The 21077-nt window shown below is 38.3% G+C and overlaps 1 protein-coding gene across 3 annotated transcripts in view; it reads left to right on the top strand.

Annotated features, from left to right (window-relative positions):
* VCAN (versican) overlaps positions 1-6913 on the top strand; it is a 116887-nt gene extending 109974 nt beyond the window's left edge. For all 3 annotated transcript variants that reach the window (XM_036091246.2, XM_078067090.1, XM_078067089.1), the window contains 2 exons: positions 4614-4796; positions 4942-6913. In XM_036091246.2, the coding sequence (XP_035947139.2) occupies positions 4614-4796; positions 4942-5069 (311 nt within the window). In that variant the 3' untranslated portion in view covers positions 5070-6913. The remainder of the gene's footprint in view (positions 1-4613; positions 4797-4941) is intronic.
* The last annotated feature ends 14164 nt before the right edge of the window (positions 6914-21077 follow it).

The following is a 21077-nucleotide window of genomic DNA, read 5'->3' as shown; positions in this document are numbered from 1 at the left end:
AAGGGAAAAAATTTTCCCCTTGTGATGAGAACTCTTAGGATTTACTCTCATCAACTTTCCTGTGTATCATACAGCGGTGTCGGCCACAGTCATCATGTTACATTATATCCTTAGAACTTATCTTACAACTGGAAGTGTGTACCTTTCACCACTTTCCTCCGATTCCTCCACCTCCTACCCCCAACCCTGGTAACCACATGTCTGATCTCCTTTTCTGAGTCTGTTCGGTTTCTTTATTTTTTTTTCTCCTCTTCCTGTTTTTTTTGTTTGTTTGTTTTAGATTCCACATATTTAGATTTAGATTTTAGATTTGCTTTAGATTCCACATGTAAGGGAGATCATACAGTATTTGTCTTTCTCTGTCTGACATACTTCACTTAGCATAATGCCCTCAAGGTCCATTCACGTTGTCCTAAATAGTAGGATTTCCTCATTCTTTATGGCTGAATAATATTCCATTGTACATGTATGTATATATACCACCGCTTTATCCACTCATCCCTTGGTGGACACTTAGGTTGTTTCCATGTCTTGGCTATTGTAAATAATGCTGCAGTGAACATGGGAGTGCAGATACCTTTTAGCGTTAGTGTTTTTGTTACCTTTGGATATGTTCCCAGAAGCAGAATTACTGGATATATGGCAGTTCTATTTTAATTTTTTGAGGATCCCCCAAACCTACTCCCTACTTTCCTAGTATCTGTACCAATTTACAGTCTCACAAGGGTTCCCTTTTCTCCACATCCTCTCCAGCATCTGTTATCTTTAGTCTTTTTGATGATAGCCATTCTAACAGGTGTGAGGTGATACGTCATTATGATTTTAATTTGCATTTCCCTCATGACTAGTGATGTTGAGTATCTTTTCACCTACCTCTTGGCCTTTCATAGATCTTTGGAGAAATGTCTCTTCAGGCCTTTTGCCCATTTTTAAACTGAGTTGTTGGGAGTTGTCATCAGCACTACTGGTCAGAGGGGCTGGAAGACACTCTCTACAGCAGGTGGGGCTGTGACCCAGCACCTTGCCTGGATGTGGGCAAACCAGGCTCTAGGGCTGGCAAAAGTCCTTATCTGAGGATCTGAATGAGGCAGAGCTGTCCCCCGCCAAGGTCCGTGGTCACAGTGTGCTTCTGCCTGGGCTCTGCAGGTCAGCAAAGCTGCTGCCCGGGGCTACTACTTCGGCACTGCACGTATGAATTTGGTCTGCCAAGGTTCAAGTGCTGCTTGTTGCAGGGCCCTCCCCCCTTCACAGTCACACTAGATTCCCAATGGCTGGACCCTAAATATCCCCCTGTAAGCCCTGTGGTGCAAGAGCAGAGTAGGGCTCCCACAAAGCATCCCACAATGCTGGGGGGAGGCTGGTTGTCTGCCGGGGGTTCTTTTTTTCAACTGTGGGAACGTGCGGCTCAGGAAAGACCTCTGCATGTGGTGCTGCACAGTCCTGGGGGAGGAGCAAAGTGGTCAACATTTAACCCCTTCTCTTATCCACTAATGTAGTCTGTCTTGGTTTCTGTGGTGCAGGGGTATGCTTCAACCTCACCTCCCTGTACTAGGAATCTCTCAGTGGTGTCTTGTTCTTGAACAGATGCTAGTTGTTCTTGGTAACGTCACTCTCAAAGCATATGTATTTATTTATTTTTTTTTAAAGAACACAGTGCTGTCCACACATCTTTGGAGCATCCTGCAGGTCCCTTACAATCCCATCTGTTTACTTTCCAATTCCAACCATAGATAATGACTTAATTCCCTCACTTTTCTCTTTAGTATTATCACACATGCTTGTATTTGTAAACAACAAATTGTTTCATTTTGCACATTTTTGAACTTCAAGTAGAATCATCCTGTATGTATTTTGTGACTTGCTTTTTTCAGCATCGTTTGTGAGATTTATCCATGTTGACACATTTAGCTGTATTTCTTCATTTTGCTGCTTATTTTATGTATAACTATATAATATTTTATTTACCAATTCTCCTGTCAGTAGACATTTGGGTTATTTTGAGTGTTTTTGCTATTATAAACACTGTTTCTATCAACATTCTTGAACTTGTTCCTAGCAGGCCTATGTGAGCTTCCATAGGGTATTTTTCCAGGAGTGATATTGCTGAGTCATAGGATATATGTACCATCAAATTTACTAGAAAATGCCAGATTGTTTTCCAAAGTAGTTGTACCAATTTGCACTCCCACCAGCAATATGTAAGAGGTCCTGTTACTCTACATCTTCTCTAACATTTGATATTATTGGACTTTGAGATTTTTGCCAATCTAGTGGGTATAAAATATTATCTCTTGTGATTTAATCTGCATTTTCTTGGATAGCTTTCCCTGAATATCATTTCATATACTTACATGTCATTCATTTATAGCTCTTTTGTAAAGTTTCTGTTCATGTCTATTCCTTATTTTTAAAAATTGATTGCTTTTCCTTTATATGATGATTTATTGGCATCCTTTTTATATCCTGGTTAGTAATCCTTTGACAATTATATATGTTGCATATTATCTTCTCCCAGTTTGTACATTGTTTTTACTTTTACCCTATGGTATTTATGGATGAACAGAATTCTCTATTTTGTTGCATTTTCCTTTAGAGTTCAAACCCTTTTGTGTCTTAAGAAATTTATACCTACCCTAAAGTCAGAAAGATATTCTATATTATTTTCTAAATGTTTTATAGTTTTTGCCTTTTTTATTTTTATATGTAAATCATCTAGAATTGATTTCCCATGTATTCTCTGAGGTAGGGAACCAAGTACATTTTTATCCATAATAATACCCAGTTGTCCAAGTGAAAAAATTACCTTTCCCCTACTCTTCTGCCGTGTTGCTTCTGTCAAATATCGAGCATGTATGTGTGGATCTATTTCTGGTCTATTTGCCTGCCCTTTCCAATACTACACTCACTGAATTATTTTAACTTTATTTTAAGTCTTCATATATAGTTTTGGAAGAAATCTATACACTGATAATGATAACTTTTAATTTATTGACATAGCACAGAATCAAGTATAAATGAATTATCTAACTGATAGTTTTAACCTTCTGTATCTCTTTGGTTTCATTCTATCTGATACTTGCTAGTATCTAGACCAGTATAGGCTATAGATATTCCAGATTGGAGTTATTGTTGATCCATATACATAGTGTAGTTTACTAATTGAAAATGACATTTTTTAATAGAGATTTCAGTTTATCTTATAGGAATTTGTGAAGATCAAATATTTACGTGAATAAATATTTCTAATTTCTTAGTTATAGATAGTATGACTTCATAATGTATTTTTAGGTTATGTCTGAGTGACAATCCCTTATGTGAATAAAAAGATATGCTTGGATTGTGTTTCTTTAAAGATAACTTTGTCATGAGGTCAATATGTTCCAAGCTATTTTGTCAGGCAGAAATAAATTAGAGGAACAAAATATTTAAGTGAAACCGCATTTGTTATTGCAAAAGAATATGGTTGTAAACAGCCTTCTGAATATGTAAATAAATTAAAATTTGTAAACTTTTGATATTAGGATGCTGACATCCAGACATCTTGGTACCAAGGTTTCTGGTTATCATTCTCCCGTTAAAGATTTGCATTATTTCATGAGAGCATATGACATGGACTTTGTGATATCAGAATTCTCAAAGTAAACTATGGAAAGGAAGTGCCATTTAGGGAAATTATTTTGAAGTTATGTTTTTATTAGAGACATATAGCAAAACACAATCACTTAATAAAAGTTAATTATTGAAGTATATCATTTTAAACAACACACTAATGTTGAATACAACTGTAAGTTAATACACACTCAGTTGAATCAATTTTCCCAGCTTTTTGAATTTCAAAATTGCTAGGTTTCTTTTACTGCTATTTCTTTTTTGTTATTTCTACATTGCTAGGTTTGTTGATATTCAGAATTTTTCATTGTAAATTTAAAATGATGGTTATATATTCCAAGATTTACCTTTATTAGCCCTTCTGAAGAGTTGAAATTTATAAGTTAATTACAAAACTGAGGCATGGATGCTATGTCCTGACTTTCCCCCTGTTTCCAGGCAGAAGACAGACAGAGAAAATAAACATAAAGGGAACCAGAGATATTTTCTTGATATTTAGGAATCCATATTTTGTCCATATTTTATCCATATTTTAAAACTACGATGTTATTATAGATTGTAAGTTTTTTCAGGGAGGTGACTGTGATAGTTAATTGTCACAAATCCATATTGTTCCAATTGAAGGTGGGTAATAAATACAAACTTTAGGATGCTGATGGAGACAATACCGACAAGCCACATGTTGGCATGAGACAGGTGCTTTTTAATTTGGAGTTTTTCAGAAAAGTGACCCTTCCAGATGGATAGATGAATATATGATCATTTAGCCCAATGGTTTTTAATAAAACACAGCTGAAGGTGATATAATCTGAGATTTAAACTAGGCCCAGAGCCTCAGTATTTAGTATTTCTCTTGAAGAATTTCAATTCTTTAATTCTAAATGATTGCCTTTGATGAGGGTGCTTGGTTGGGTAGCAGAAAAAGGGAAAGAGAAAAAAAAAAAGATTCATACTAATAGAAATATTTAGATTACTTGGCAATAACCCAGTTTACTTTTCTTTAGTTGCCTGCGGCCAGCCCCCTGTTGTAGAAAACGCCAAGACCTTTGGAAAGATGAAACCTCGTTATGAAATCAACTCTCTGATTAGATATCACTGCAAAGATGGTTTCATTCAACGCCACCTTCCAACTATCCGTTGCCTCGGAAATGGAAGATGGGCTATGCCTAAAATTACCTGCCTGAACCGTAAGTGGTCCTTTAGAAAGAATGGACAACCGTGCTATGACAACTACTAGACACGCTCATTTTATGGCTACGGTATTGGTAGTTTAGGGTATGGAGCAAGTAATATTGTTGTGTTTTCTTTCTTTCTTTCTTTCCTTCCATGTAGCGTCTGCATACCAAAGGACTTACTCTAAGAAATACTTTAAAAATTCCTCATCAGCAAAGGACAATTCAGTAAATACAACAAAACATGATCACCGTTGGAGCCGGAGGTGGCAGGAGTCCAGGCGCTGACCCCTAACGTGGCGAACCTGTGTGTTCATCATTTCAGCCAAAGTCCTAACTTCCTGTGCCTTTCCTATCACCTCGAGAAGTACTATCAGTTGGTTTGGATTTTTGGACCACCGTCCAGTCATTTGGGGTTGCTGTGCTCCCAAAACGTTTCGGATGAAAGTATTGGCATTCAAAAAGAAAGCTAACAAAATGAAAGAAAATGAGGGCAGAAAGTAACTGTTTCCAGCCTATCTAATTTCTTTAGTTTTCTATTTGCCTCCAGTGCAGACCATTTTCTAACGTATACCAGCCTACTGTACTATTTAAAAAGCTCCACTTCAGCACCAATGGCAATGTAAATAAGATGATTTAATGTTGATTTTAATCCTGTATATAAAATAAAAAGTCACACAGAGTTTGGGCATATTTAATGATGATTATGGAGCCTCAGAGGTCTTTAATCATTGGTTCGGCTGCTTTTTGTAGTTTGTTTAGGCTGGAAATGGTTTCACTTGCCCTTTGTCAGCAAGTCTGAGGACGGCTTTTCCTAGACAACTAACAAACACAAGGTCTTGTAGGTCACTGCGCCATGTCAGCCGTAAGTGCAGTTTGCTTCCGTGTGACCCTGAAGCCCGGCTGACAGGATCCCCACAGAACTAAGGACTGCACCGTGGAACTCTTCTTTGCTGCATTCCTTTTTCTTCACTTACGAGAAAGGCCTGAATGGAGGACTTTTCTAGGACCAGGAGCATTTTTTTAGGGGTCAAAGTGCTAATTATTAACTCAACCAGGTCTCCTTTTTAATGGCTTTCATAACACTAACTTGCAAGATCACAGATCAACACATTTCAAATGGATACAGACCTAAGGGTTCTGGAGGGTGGGGGATTGTTAAAACAACCACACACATTCAAAGAAAGAAATTTTGTATATATAACCATTTTAATCTTTTATAAAGTTTTGAATGTTCATGTATGAATGCTGCAGCTGTGAAGCATACATAAATAAATGAAGTAAGCCATACTGATTTAATTTATTGGATGTTATTTTCCCCCAAACCTGCAAATTGACCTAGTATGCTAGTTATTTTTCAGTGTTAGCCTTTATGCTTCCCCCACACCGTTTGGGACCACATAATCTAGGTATTTTGTCCCTGATTAAATAATGTGATGGATAGAATGCATCCAGTGTTTATTATGAGAAGAGTGGAAAATGTATAGCTCTCGGCAAATGGTGTTTGCCCATTCTAAGCAAGAAGCTACAGATGGAGTGTGGGTATTTCTTCCTGTTAGGTGGAGTGTACATGTTGACATTTCTCCCTATCTCTTCCTACTGTGTTTTCTCCCCTTTATTTGAATAAAGCGACTGCTGAAGATGAATTCCAATCATTATCCACTTAACGTTTAAGGAAAACCCCGTAATGGAAAGAAGGCATTTGGGAGTCTTTCCCTAATTTTAGTTAGAACAACCTTGAGAAGAGTAGACAACAAATAAAATGCAAAAAGAGCAGACCCAACACGGATTCGTTTTCATGAAACCTCCTTTGGCTTGGAAGGAACAACAGTAGCTCCCATCATCCTCAGAGTCTTTGAGCAAGTTCCCTTGGTTGCTGCACTAAGTATAATCCACCTCTGAGTGTTCCAGAGCACAGAACAACACTGTGTTGACCTCTTAGGTTTTAATTTTTCTCCTTCATTACAATGCACATAATACGTTCCTGTATTTATATTATAACGTGTATAGTGTAAAATGTGAATGACTGTTGTTTTTTTTTTTTTTTTTGTGAATGAAAATCTAAAACCTTTGTAACTTTTTATACCTGCTTTTGTTTCACCAAAGAAACCTAAAGTCCTTCTTTTACTATACTGTGACTGGTCTGGTTATTTACAACTTGAAATGCTAATGTGCACTGACATTTTTACGTTCTAGTTGCATTACAAAGTTCAAGCTGCTGGCTTGGATGAAATGATTTTGTGGCTAGCAGAGAAGTGATTATATATGTACCCGCAAAAATTGAGAGAGTAATTCCGATAGTGTTTACATCTACACAGTCAGGCATTAATCTCACATGTGAAAGAAACATGCAATAGTAAAAGTGATACCTCACATTTACAAAATGTTTCCTATGAACCAGGCCCAGTGCTTTATGTGTATCATCTCCCGACAGGCCTGTGAGACAGGTGTCGTTACTATCTGATTAATGAGAGATCAGCTGTAAAAAACTCAAGTCCTCGGTCCAAAGTCACATAGTTAGTTTTTAGTCAATGAGGTAATCTCCAGGGCCTGCATGACATCCTCAAGAAAAATACAAAATATTATGTTCCAATTGCTATACATTTAGGAGGTTAATTTACTGCCTAGAAGATTCTATCTAAAAAGTGATCAGAAGATCTCAAAAACATCAAGTTTCTATCCACCCAGATTTCCATCCATTCCTTCATGTTTGATTCATTCACTATTTATTGAGTACTTACTACGTCAGGCACTGTCCTAGGCTCTGGAGATTCAGCAGTGAATGAGTTAGACAGGTCTCAGCCCACATAAAGGTTTTATATTGGATGCATCCCATGGGGATTTTTTTACAGCCCATTCCATTCAATATATTTACGGATAATTTGGAAGAACAAATCTGTGATATGTTCTAAGGTTGTATCGAAGATATCAGAAAGGACAAAGGTGAGTTGAAAATTATTTTGAGGTTTCTTTCTTGGAATGTCAAAAAATATATGGGAAGTCGGGCATGAATAGATGCAGAAGAGATTCTTTTCCTTGCTGAGCTTGTCCTTATAACGTGCAATCCAGTCTGTCATATCTTTCACCCAGAGCTTTAAACAGAAATTACCCAAGGGAGTGGATAAGAATTTTCAATACTTGTGCATATACACTCTTATTAGATGTTTATAAACCCATCAAGTAAATTTTTATTGATCTAGGTGCAAATAATGGAGTCTCTGGGACGTTCCAATACCCAGAATACTGGGACAGAGTGAGAAGTTTAAGGAGGCTTGTAACACCCAAAGTCAGCCAGAGGGGGTTTTCAGTTTCTAAAGGCTAGGCTGCCTATCAGGAGGAAGAATGTGCCCCTATCACTGGGGGCTATTGAGAAGAGGTAGTCTTCCAGAGTAGCTAAAATGAAAAATAGGTAAGAGATTGTATAGGGAGGGATATATCATTTTAATGTGATAGCAAATAGACCTTGGCTAATCTTAAGTGAATTTTCAATACAGTACAGGAAATAGGAACTGGGTTAGCCTTGAGCTAATTGTCCAGAAGTCATATATCATGTAAAATGAAGTTAGGGAGTTTGGAAATGGACAGAAAAAATGTAATAGGTTGCAAAAAGGTTCAGAGTAGATTTTGTGCATAACCTGAGCATGAATGTCTCCCAAGAAAATAATCTACAAGAGAACATATATATTAGAAAAAGGCAAAGATGTTATTATCAAGTGGCTAAAGAGTCGATGATGTAAATGTGTTTTAATGTGTTTCTTTTTGTGTTTCCTAATATTACAAATGCAGTGAAATGTTTTTTGAAGAAAAATGCCCACAGCAATGTTTTTGTACGGATATTTGGGCATCCTTTTTTTTTCCTTTTTTTTAGCTGCAATTTCCATTTGCTAAACAAACTAGAATTCAGGAAAATGATTCTTTTCTGAAACAAGTCTAAATAGAAAGTTTATAAAGGTCTTTGAGTGAGTCATTCAAGATTGTATAATCTTTTCCCATTATTACTCATTTCTGTATGTTTGGATCCCAGCTGGACAAGAAAGAGTGAATGCCAAACAAGAACAGCAATGGTTTTTGTTGAGGTGTTTACAGAATAAGCAAAGCTTGGGTTTTAATTAAAATTTAATTCAGAGTTCTGTCTGAGCCTATCAAATGATCCCTGCTGAAGATTAAAAATTTACTGCCTTAAAGCAGGAAGTCTTAAATGATTTTTGGTAGTGTTTATTCTAAAACAAAATTTTAAAACTTATATGGTCATCACATTTAAAGTTGTCAACAAAAACATTTTCCATCATAAAGTCAAACAGTTGTGAAGGATGATATATTTGGCATATTTTAAATATTGCTATTCTAAAATAAACAAGTAACATTACTCTTTTAAATATATTCAGTGGAATCTAAATACCATAGTGGTTTCATACCTACTATTATTCATTTTAAAAATGCTTGAAGAGGGCGCCTGGGTGGCTCAGTCGGTTAAGCGTCTTCCTTCAGCTCAGGTCATGATCCCAGGGTCCTGGGATCGAGTCCCGCATCGGGCTCCCTGCTCAGCGGGGAGTCTGCTTCTCCCTCTGCCTGACGCTCCCCCTGCTTGTGCTCTCTCTGTGTCAAATAAATAAATATTAAAAAAAAATAAATAAAAATGCTTGAAGAAAAAGACTCAACAGTCAGACATTTTATATTTTTCCTTTCTTATTTTTAGACTTTTTTTTTTTTCAGTTTTCCCCATGGAATTTTAAACAAATATTATACATTTATATGCCTGAAAGTCTTCTACTGATTTAGCTATCAAACATATATACATCAAAATTTATATTTAAAAGTTGAAAATTAATTTTTCATGTGAACATAAGGGTATAAGTTTAAAATCTTCTCCCAAATTGAATTATCATTGTAATTTACTGATTATACAATTGATCAAAACAATATTACACTATTACAAACCTTGAAAGATAATTATACAAATTGTAAAATTTTATTAGAAATATATCTCAGGGGGCACTTGGGTGGCTCAGTGAGTTAAGCAACTGCCTTCAGCTCAGGGTCCTGGGATCAAGCTTCTTCGGGCTCCCTGCTCAGCAGGGAGTCTGCTTCTCCCTCTCCCTCTACCCTTCCCTTTGCCCTTCCCCCTCCTCATGTTCTCCCGCTCTCACTCTTGCTCTCACTCTCTCTCAAATAAATAAAATCTTAAAAAAAAGAAATCTATCTCAGTGAGATGGTTAGAGCTGTTTTTCCCAATTCACATATCTGTGAGTAAATATTACTTAAAAACTGGAAATGTGTCATGGCTTAACTTCAGTTCTGTTCCTATTTTGTTTTTACAGATTTAAACTCAGAAAACTTGTTCACATACAAGGAAATGATGGAAATTATAGTTTTATTATGCAGTGCTACTCAATTTTTTTACCTCTTTCTGAATTATGTGCCAAAAATCCCATAGCATTCTATTGAAAGTTTTTTTTTTAAGATTTTATTTATTTATTTGTCAGATATAGAGAGAAAGCACAAGCAGGGGGAGCAGCAGGTAGAAGGAGAAGCAGGCTTCTGCTGAGCAAGGAGCCCAATGCAGGACTTGATCCCAGAACTCTGGGATCATGACCTGAGCCAAAGGCAGACACCTAACCGACTGAGCCACCCAGGCATCCCAAAAGTTATTTTCAATTACCTTTCAGCTGACAACTCAACAAATTCTTTCTTAGTATTTTTGCAAAGACCTGCCTTAAAAATGATTTGATTTGTACACTGTTATCAGAATAATTAATTTTGATTTGTCCTGTTTGCACATAGTTTTCACATTCCATGGAAAAGCATCCTAAGACTCAGGATGGATTAGAAGTGTGTTTGATGTGGTGGTTGTTTTTTATAAAGTGGGAAAAGGCCAATTGTCTGAAGCCTTTGGTTCTCAAAGTTTATTCCTGAAACAACTTCAGCACCACCTAGAAACTTATAAGAAATGCACATCCTCAGACCATACCCTACCCTACTGAATTAGAAATTTTGGTAATGGGAGAGCAACCTGGGTTTTCACAAGCATTCCAGATGATTCTGATCCATTCTGAAGTTTATGAGAACTGGTAAAGAAGATACAAAAGTAGAATGACCACCCTCCACCACAGACACCTTCTTTTAGACAGATGAGTCCTAGGCAAGAAGCCAGATAAGACTTGAAGTTCTGGAAATTTCTTCCCTTTGTGTATCCATGTACCCCTTGGGGGGTCTTGGGGTACTCTCAGGGTAAGCAACCCTGGTTTGGAGACCACTGCTTTAAGATACACAGTCATTAGAGTACTTGTGATTTTTGGTACATGATCTATCCATATTTATGAGTGTGTGTCCTATCAGTCTGGTGATTATTACTATCCAAACTTTGATTGGACCTCTGGTTTTATAGGAAAAAAGAAGTGAGATAATCTTTCTCTACAGAAAAAAAAAAAACTGAATAAAGTGGCATGATTAAAAATATTTATTTCTTAAAGGATAGACCTGAAACAAAGTCTGAAATACAGGAATTAAAAACTATGCAATTCAATGAATCATTCTGATGACAAATTTAAAAACTGAAAAATAGAAGCAAAGAAGATATAACTTCCCAGCAACAGAGTCAGGGAAAGGAACTTCAGATTCAGCGGGGAGCCCTAAAAAAGGCAGAGGTGGGAGAATCTTGGGAGTAAATTAATCTCTGAATAACCCCAGTTGCTAAATCAGATCACCCTCTCCTGTGCCCATTAGCAAACTGAACCCACCAGTCATTCAATAATATGTAGTGAGCGCTTAACTGTGTGCCAGGCACTGCTAGATCTTGGGGAAAAATAAGACAGGCCAAGCTTCTGTCCTTGATAGGGCTTACAGTCATGGGAGATTTGCAATGGCACTAAAAACAGGGAGAGGTCTGATTTCTCAAAATGTTGTTGCCAAAGCCTCCATTTTGGCCATCTCTTTGTGCTGCCCTCCATCTTTACCTGATTCTACTCATAACCATGGCCTTCACTACTTCCTACATTATGGTAAATTCCCTATCTCTTTCTTTTGTGTGACGGGTATGTATCCAGTTGGTTGGATTTTGTAGGCACATTGAGCTCCATATGTCCCAAATTGAATCAGTATCCACCTCTCCCACTAACCAGCTACACGTGTTTTTTTTTTTTTAAACTAGGAGTCTAAGAGTCACTCTGCACTCATAATTTAATGCTGATATTCAATTAAGGATGGAATTCTATTAGTGTTACCTCTGCAAGTTTCTCACATCCATCACCTTCTCTTTCTCCCAACTGTCCTCAATATCTCAGATAGTATTACTATCTCTAGATGCATCACTTTCAAAATAATCTTTTAAATACTATAGGGTATTCTTTCAAATATGCAAATCAGAGCTTGGCATTCTCCAGCTCAAAATTCTTCAGAAACTATGACCTATAAAATAAAATCTAATTTCAGATGCATAGCAAAATGCTTTGGGAAAAACAAAACAAAAAACCCTGTTCTAGGTATTATGCGCCAAAGAAGAATGGAGGAATTGATAAAAATCTTAAGTAAGTCAATCGTTAAATTTAAGTCTTATTTTTTTCCTTCTATTAAATCAGTGTGGCTTCCTGTTAAATAACTGATCAAAAGTCAGACTCCCCTTGTACCAGCTGTGTACAAGGCAGAAATGGAAGGCCAGAAATATTATCTGACTTAGTGAGACATAGGTTTGCCCCTCCAGATCCACTCTGTACCCTTCTCCTCCTGCTTTGTGCCCTGTGAGACTCTGTACAGACCGTTCCTATTGGATTCAGCCACGCGGAGCAATGGTTTCCCTGTGATCACAGGGAAAGAGAAGGCTGACAGCAGCGTGTGTTTCCTCTTGGCTTCTTCCCAACGCTGTGGGATTGTCATAGGCTGCCCTATCCCTACAATAAAGTCATTAGCTTCTACAAGGCCCCCATCTCCACATAGCCCTCTCTGCCTGCTGGTTCCCAACTGTTCTCTCTTCTTCACCGTTCAGGACAGAGGTAGTAAGACCTCACCGCTATTGGCCCAGGAGTGCTGCACTACAAATTGTGATTTCCTTAAGCTGCCCACCTTTATAAATAGTTCCTGTATTAAACTGTCTTTAATTTATCCAATTTGATTGTGCCATCTGTTTCCTACTGGATTCCTGACTGGCAGAGTGTTTTAGATGCATTTCTTTAGAGAAATTATGGAAGTAACCCAGTTCATAGCAATCATAGGATGGGCATGCTACATTATAGTCTGGAAGACTATGCGTCAATTCCTTTGGGTTTCTTCCTGTTGTGTGCTTTTATGCGCTTATATCTTTAGTTCCTTCCTTACAACCACTAAACATTAACCATGCAATTGTTGCAACTGCCAGTCATTTTTGTGCCTCGGCTCTGCATAAACATGGCCACAAGGCAAGTGGTTGGTCCTGAGGTTATGTTCTCTGCCTTAAATTTCCAAAATAAAGTATGACGCTCCTTAGCTTGAAATCAAGCAGGTTTGGTTTTCAATGCTTGTCTTACAATCAGGAGTGAAGAAAAGAGTAGGAGTCAAGTTGCACATGTGCGTAACAACTTTCTCTGAGGCTAAACCCCAATATTTTTGAAGCATTATGGCCATATACAGAGAAAGTGTGAAGAGTAAGTAGGGAAGGGAGGTTATTTTAAAGCTGCCAGCCCATTTTGTTTCTCTGGATAGAGGCATGCCTTTATCCTTCAGAGAGACTTCTTCCCCTTTGTTTTTGGAGGACCCATTCCAGTGAGTCTTTGAGTTCTACTAGTTTAAGGACAAGCTCCTACTTCGGAATGAATTGGTAAAAAGGAGGAACTAAGCTGCTTTGCATTAAAAAGTTGATGTTATTTTCTTCTTCTACAAAATGTTGTATTTTTAGAGTAAACTTTTACTTTAAGAAATATTCTGTTTATTTTCTCGGGTCTTGATTCCAAGGAGTGAAAGAATATTGGTAGATGTGATGAAAGTAAGAGACACCTCTAGCGGAGATCAGTGGAACAGCCTATAAACTCTGGAAGTAGTCCAATAAAGTACACAGTTTTAAGTGTTGCTTGACTGTGTTAGAAATCTTTATGTTTCCTTAAGTCCTCGGGATAGTTTTGTTAAGACTTGACTGACCTTTTCAGAAGTAAGGGATGGGTCATTACCTCGCTGGGGAGGGAGAAGGAGAAATCAGCCCCAGTCCTAGCTGGCCACCTAAGGATGGTGTGATGTACTCTGCCATCCTATGCATGGTATCAGACTTGCTGGGGTCAGAGTGACATGCAAGGTGGATTTATGAAACAGACCAGTGTGCCAGGAATGTTTGGGGAAAGGAGACTGCTAAAATTGTTATGTGTTTTTCAAGTACCATGTGGTCTTAGGAATATTGTTTTAGTGCTAAAGGGAAGTGCAATTTTTTAGACCTAAATTTAGGAACATCTGTATGACATAGGCTTTCTTATAAGTAATATCTTTGATGCTTACTACGTGGCAATACTTTTGATTTTTTTTTAAAGATTTTATCTATTTATTTGACAGAGAGAAAGAGAGCACAGGCAAGGGGAGTGGTAGGCAGAGGGAGAGGGGGAAGCAGGCTCCCCGCTGAGCAGGGAGCCCGATGCGGGGCTCGATCCCAGGACCCTGGGATCGTGACCTGAGCCGAAGGCAGACCCTTAACGACTGAGCCACCCAGGCGCCCCGATACTTTCGATTTTTAACTTTGAGTCTTTTCTCTTTAAAGTGTGATGGAAATTAACAGATATTTTTATTTTGTATAAGGATATGTAGGACAAAAGAGTAATTTGGGAATTTAAAAATGAACGTCATGAGCAAGGAAGAAAGGTAACCCAACAAAATTAAATAGCCAAGTAATTCCAGCAGAATGAGAGTAGCACAACCATATCATGGTTTTGGAAAATGATTTAGGGAAGGAAGGTCATTTGCTGGGATTTTAGAGGTTGTACTAATTTAGGTAGAGCCAAAACATGTTATTAAAAAGAAGGTGTTGGGATTTGGTGAGGCTCTGATGATGAAAGATAGAAAGAAGAAAAATATTAATTATAACATTTAGCATCCACAGTTAGGGAAAACAGAAATACTACAAAGCATTCATGCTGAAGAGAGAGAAGGCAGTTCCCCTGAAAAACCAAGAAATAGTTGAAGCTCACCAGCAATAGGGCAAATAGTTGCTTGGGAATTTCTGGTTGTACAAGGATGAAAAAAATTTGGAGTGATTTTTTTTTTATTATTATTAAATGCAGGTTTGAAAACACAAAAATAACAGTCGTGTCCATCCACAGAGGAGGAGGTTCAGGATAGAGACTAGACCAAAGGATGAGAGATGCTGAAGTAACAGAATGAATGGGCCGTAAAGGACGCATCTGGGCTGAAAAGAGACTGGGCAGTGAATGTTCATGGAATCATTACCAGAACCATAGCTCTCTCCAGCAGACACCATGAGGTATTTGTTAAATTATGTCATTGCTCTTTTGTTGTTCTTGTTAATTTACTACCTAAGTAACCAATGCTCGTTGTAAATGTGTTGGAAAATACAGAAAAGCATAACTAGGAAAGAAAAGGTTCAAGAGAGTATTTGCTTGAGATCACTGTTTTTAACCCTCATGGCCCCAAAGAGTGCTCAATAACTAAGTGCAGAAGGTACTATTTATGGGGTGCCAGTCACTCTTCTAAGTGTATTTCCATCCGTTTTCCTCACAAGAATGTAAGCTTTGTGAGCACAGGGACTTTCTTTTCTGTCTTGATCATCACTCTGTCTGCATAGTGCCCGGCATGCAGTGAGCACTCGAGAAACGTTTGTTAAATGGGTGACTAAACCACCTTCCTTAATATTCACAGTGATGTTATTGTCATTCCTATTTACTGATGGAGAAACAGGCGCAGGGAGGTTACGGCGACAGCCCCATGTCGCTTAGTGTGTAAGCTGGGATGTACACCCACGAAGTCGGACTCTGGAGCTCGTTGATACATTTGGTTGTTACTCCTTTGGTAGAGGGGGGAGCCTGTTGAAATTAAGGTCAGTGGGATGATGTTAACATGACACTGAAACTAAGACAGAAACTCATTACCTCCTTGCCACAGGTGCTATCAAGAACTTATGTTTTATTCATTGAGCAGTACTATTAACCAGTAGCTTCAGAAGCTGAGGACAAAAGAAGAAAAATGTGAAGCTATTTGTCTCTCTGTCTCTCACCGTTCTGCTCCAGGAATATGCCATCCACGGTTTGTCGGCCACCTAAGGTTAGTGGCTGAATAGTTTAGCAGATGAGGATTATATGGACTATTGGGATTTCTAGGATATCACAGGAATGAATGTTTAGAAAAATACAGGTGCAATTCATGTCTATATAAGCCTACGTTGTCAGTGTCATTTCTTGCTGGAGATCAGTAGGTTGTGACTTTCACTCTTGCCTTTTTAACCTAAGGAAATATTTGTCATTAGAACAGAATCAGAATTTGCTTTCCAGGAAGATGTGGGCAAATCTCCATACAGCCATTTAACTTGATCCCAGAGATCAAGAAAGTATTGGAGGAAATTTGCAAGTAGAGCCAACATCACAGCACGCACAATAGTGAGGTACTGATATACTTTTAACCACGTGTCCTGCGAATGTTTATATAAGTATGTGAATACGTGAATTTGTGAAGTGAAAATAGAGAAAAAATAAAATATCCGACCTTTTACTTTCAAAGAAAATGTAGCAAAAATAATTAGGGAAATAATGCGCTCCAAGTTTTCATAAGTCTTAGAAATCTCTTTAGGTTCAGGTTACCAACATAAAAGCAGAAATTGATTCATTTGTACACCAATTTTTTCATTCATTCAACAAGTATTTTTTGAGCAGGGACTATAACCCAGGAACAATTCTACTGACTTTCTTCGATTCATTGCAGACTTTATTACATTGTTATGACAATGGAGCAAGGAAGGTACTTCTGGTTTTCAGTAGTTGGTCCTGAAAAGCTTCAAAGTTTTCAGCTTTCCAGAAATGATGTGAGAACATCGTACATCTATACTGACATACTGAAAATATATATTATCTCCTTCACGATTAAAGATATTGGGGAGCAAAACAAACTTTGCTGGAAACTAGAAATAGCCTGTGAGTTCAGAATGAAGATAAATGTTTGAGTGTAGGAAGGAAGATTTGTTTTCAAGCAACAAGTAGTTTGTAATGATTCTGTGGTAAATAAGGACCTTCTTGAAAACATTGCCTCAAATATTTCTTTTAAAGTCGTGTCTTATGCCATCTTGTAAGTTGATTTACAATGTACTGACGTGGTGCCAAACAAGTTTTGGCCAAACTTTCTGTATTTACATCTGCCAGTTCCTTGCCTGGGAGTTGGGAACTGTGTACTTAAGTCTCCAAGTGGTGGGAAAGCCCCCTTTGTATCTGGAACACCACGGAAAGATCCTAAGTTAGCTCCCCAGAGGGTGCGGGGGTGGAGGGATCGTCAGACCACAGGTGACAGTGGCAGAAAGCAGATCTGCCTGAGAGCAACCCGTGTAGAAACTTGGGCTCCGGCATCTCCATCGATTCTGTAAGGGGCTTCTTGAGCCTTGGCTCCGAGAGGACTCCGTTGGCTCACGATATACAGCTGCTCCTACCACGACCTGAACTGGGGGGTGGGATCTGGTGGTGTCTGATACACCCTGAAGAGATAATTCTTGGAAATCGTGTACATTGCTATGGGGGATTTTCATTTCACTGAAAACTAAAGGGAAAGGCTTTTCCTTTCTGTTCTTGATGAGGAAGTGGGGAGGACAGGGATCTACCCCATCTATGCCTACCACGGAAGCAGAGCAACTTTTTTTTTGAGACTCTGAAACCAAGGTTTAGGCAGTGCTGTGGCTTTAAGCTAAAAGGGACAACATGAGACCCACAGTTAAGGGGAGAAGGGCAGGGTAAATCAAGTGGCTTTGGCACAGTGTGGGCTTCGTGGGAGTGTCGAGACACCCAGAAAGAACCAGAGGCTGCTTTGGGAGCTAGGGATACCATGAAGCTCTCGGAGCATAGACAGAAGCAAGAGTTGTGCTAATTAAGTTATTTCGGCCATTGTGAGGCTGTTCTAGTGAAAAGGGGGTAGATGAAGCCCAAAGCATTTAGTTGTAGTAGAGCCCTTCTTACAAGGGGAGCTTATTCCAAAATGATGAAAGTGGAGCTTTCTGTGTTGAAATGGGAGACTCAGGAGCTCCCTGCTCAGCTTACCAGGCATCTGTGATTTTTACAGCTCCACCAGATTCTTCCAATTTGCAGCCAAGGTTGAGAACCATTATGTCAGAGTAGTGCTTCTCAAACTTTCATATGACCACCTATCACCTGGGGATTTTGTTCAAATGCAGATTCGGCTTCAGGAGGTCTGGGATAGGTCTGAGATTCTGCATGTCCGACAAGCTCCCAGGTGGTGCTGAGGTCGCTGGAAGGAAAGTAAAACACACTTGGAATGGCATGACCTGGTAGCGCTGGTTCTCATCCTTCAGTGTATATCAAAATCTGCCAGAGTGTTTACTAAAACAGATCATTGTGTCCCACTCTCAGCTTCTGATTCAGTTGGTCTAATGTGGGGTCTGATAACTTGCATTTCTTATAAGCTTGCAGGCAATGTAGCTCCAGACACGATCACGTGGGACAAGGGTTCTCAAACCTGCCCACACTGGGCACACTTATAAAGCATACTGACGCTAGCCCCCTCCAGCCCTCTCCAGCCTTCTCACCTCCCCATACCCTGCTCTCACAGAATCCGAGCTGACCCTCCCCCCCCCCAGCTGATCCTACTGTCCGGTCAGGTTTGTGAACCCTATTGATAAAAGGCCTCACAGGTCACATGAGGACTTCAGACTTTATTCTAAATATAATACTATGTACTAGAGCTGATGAAATTCTGACATCTCAACTATATGCCTCTCTCTGGATAGGTGAATAAGTAATCCCTACGAGGCAGATACTATCTTCATTATTATCTCTTTTATTACAAATGAGGGAGACTCGGAAAGGTTAGCCAGACAGTTTTTTAATTCCTGCAGAGAAATACATTAAAAGGTACACAAATTGGTTCATTTTGAAATCTACTCATGCCAAACTGGCTATATAGTTTTGCTCCTACTTTCTATTAACTTCGGTCTGTTCCATTATGGGTTATGTGGCAGAAGCTAATTACTGGGAGCCTGTAATTTGAAGTGGCAGGTAATTGAAACTTGGGTTCTCTGTGAATATCCCTGTAATGCATAATACATTATTAAATACTAATTATTTAAAACACAAATGAAGCCAATTGAAGTCAGCCCCAGCAGTTAGTGGTTAAAAATAAAATTGAGACTACAGATAATTAACATGGGTCCAAAAAAGCTCATTTCAAGTTAGCCTGCAAAAATTATTTTTTGTCACTTGGCATTGATTAGGGCATGCTAATATATCTATTTTCATTTAGTTTAAATTAATTTTATTTAAAATTATGTTTAATTTTATTTTATCTGCACTCACCTCATGTACTTGGAATAAAAAGCAGAACAAAGCTCTGAATCCAAGAAATAAAGAACATAATCTATCGCATACTTATATTAATATCTAATCTTCTTTACTGAATTAATACTCTGATGTTGCCAATGCAAAACTCAGTGGAAATGGTGACTCTTCTAAAAGAATATGAAATTGGATTTTAGTTTCAAATGGGATGTTATTATCTTATAAAATTTGATCACTTGGTTATTTTCTAAAATTTTTTGGGGGGGAGGGGTAGAGGGAGAGGGAGAATCTTAAGCAGGCTCCATGCCCAGTGTGAAGCCCAACACGGGGCCTGATCTCACAACCCTGAGATCATGACCTGAGCCAAAATCAAGAGTCAGATGCTTAACCAATTGAGCCACCCAGGTGCCGCACACTTGATTGTTTTCTAAATGGAAAAATGTCTAATTAGAGCAATGGGATGTACACATTGAAGTAAATATAATAAAAATGTAACTATAAATAATATATTATATATTATATAACAAATATTTGCATATAATATAAATTATATATCATGTCTGTTTCTGTATCTATAAATTTTCTTCCTGTTTTTCCTTCTGAAATTGTCCATCTGAGACCTTGGATCATGCATAGCATCATTTATAATGATGCATCTTGTAGAAGAGCAGAAAAAATGTGCAGATTTCTAAAAGTATAGTCTAAGTAATCACTATTGCTAAACGTATGTCTATGAATTACAGAAAAGATTCCAGAATTCTGTAGTGAGCACTTCTCCTGTACAAATATGCCATACTGCTGTGAAAAGAACAGCCCTAACTTCCTCTGACATCTATCTGCATTGGGGGATTGGTAGCAAAATTCTAGACCATTAACATCCTTATGGAGGCTTTAGAACCCTAACCACTGGTATTTCATTTCCTACAAGAGCAACAATCTATAAGGCTAGTTATAGTTGTCATGAAAACAAACCTACCAGAGTTGTAAAGATTTGTAGCTATAAATATAGATAGAAAGAATATATCTTTCTGCCCATGGACCTTCTTGTTGGCTCTCCTAGATAGATAGATAGATAGATAGATAGATGATAGATAGATAGATGATAGATAGAAAGATAGATAGATAGATAGATAGATAGATAGATAGATAGATAGATAGATAATAGATAGATAGATGATAGATAGATAGATAATCTTTCTAGTATTTAAAAACAAACAAAAAATTGATAAAGACAAGGTTTTCCAAAGGACCCCCGGCCAAGGAGGACACAATGGTTGTGTTTTATGCCAGTAACATTTGACCCAGTTGATCATTCATTTAGACTTCCCCTGTAAACACTGTCTGCATTTGATGTCCAGGAATTCTTCTGTTTTTTTTTCTACTCCTTGGGCATCTCCCTTCTTTGTTGGTTCATCTACATCTTTCCTGCTTATATACTTTCTCTTGTTAATCTCATCCAGCCTCCTGTGACTGTAAATGTCAGGTGTTTATTTATGACTCAGCCTGGTTGTCCTTGAACTCCAGACTCACATAGACCGTTGCCCATCCTACATCTCCACTTGAATGTTAATAGGCATCTCAAACATAACATGTCCAAATACAAACTCCTGCTCTACCCTTCTATCTCCTCTCTCTATTGTCTTTCCTATCTCAGCACCTCCATTGCTACCATGCTGGTCCAAGCCACTGTTATCTCTTGCCTGGACTAAGCAATAGCCTACTATCTGGACTCACAGGTCCATCCTGGCTCCACTTTAGTTCAATCTTATCAGAGCAGCTAGAATGACCCTGTTAAAACCCAGGTCAGATTATGTCATTCCACTATTGAATATCCTCCAGTGGCTCCCCA

Source organism: Halichoerus grypus, chromosome 2 (genome assembly GCF_964656455.1).
Source record: "Halichoerus grypus chromosome 2, mHalGry1.hap1.1, whole genome shotgun sequence".
Classification (NCBI taxonomy): Eukaryota; Metazoa; Chordata; class Mammalia; order Carnivora; family Phocidae; genus Halichoerus; species Halichoerus grypus.
Note: the sequence above shows the minus strand (reverse complement) of the source record. Positions and strands in the feature narration are given on the sequence as shown.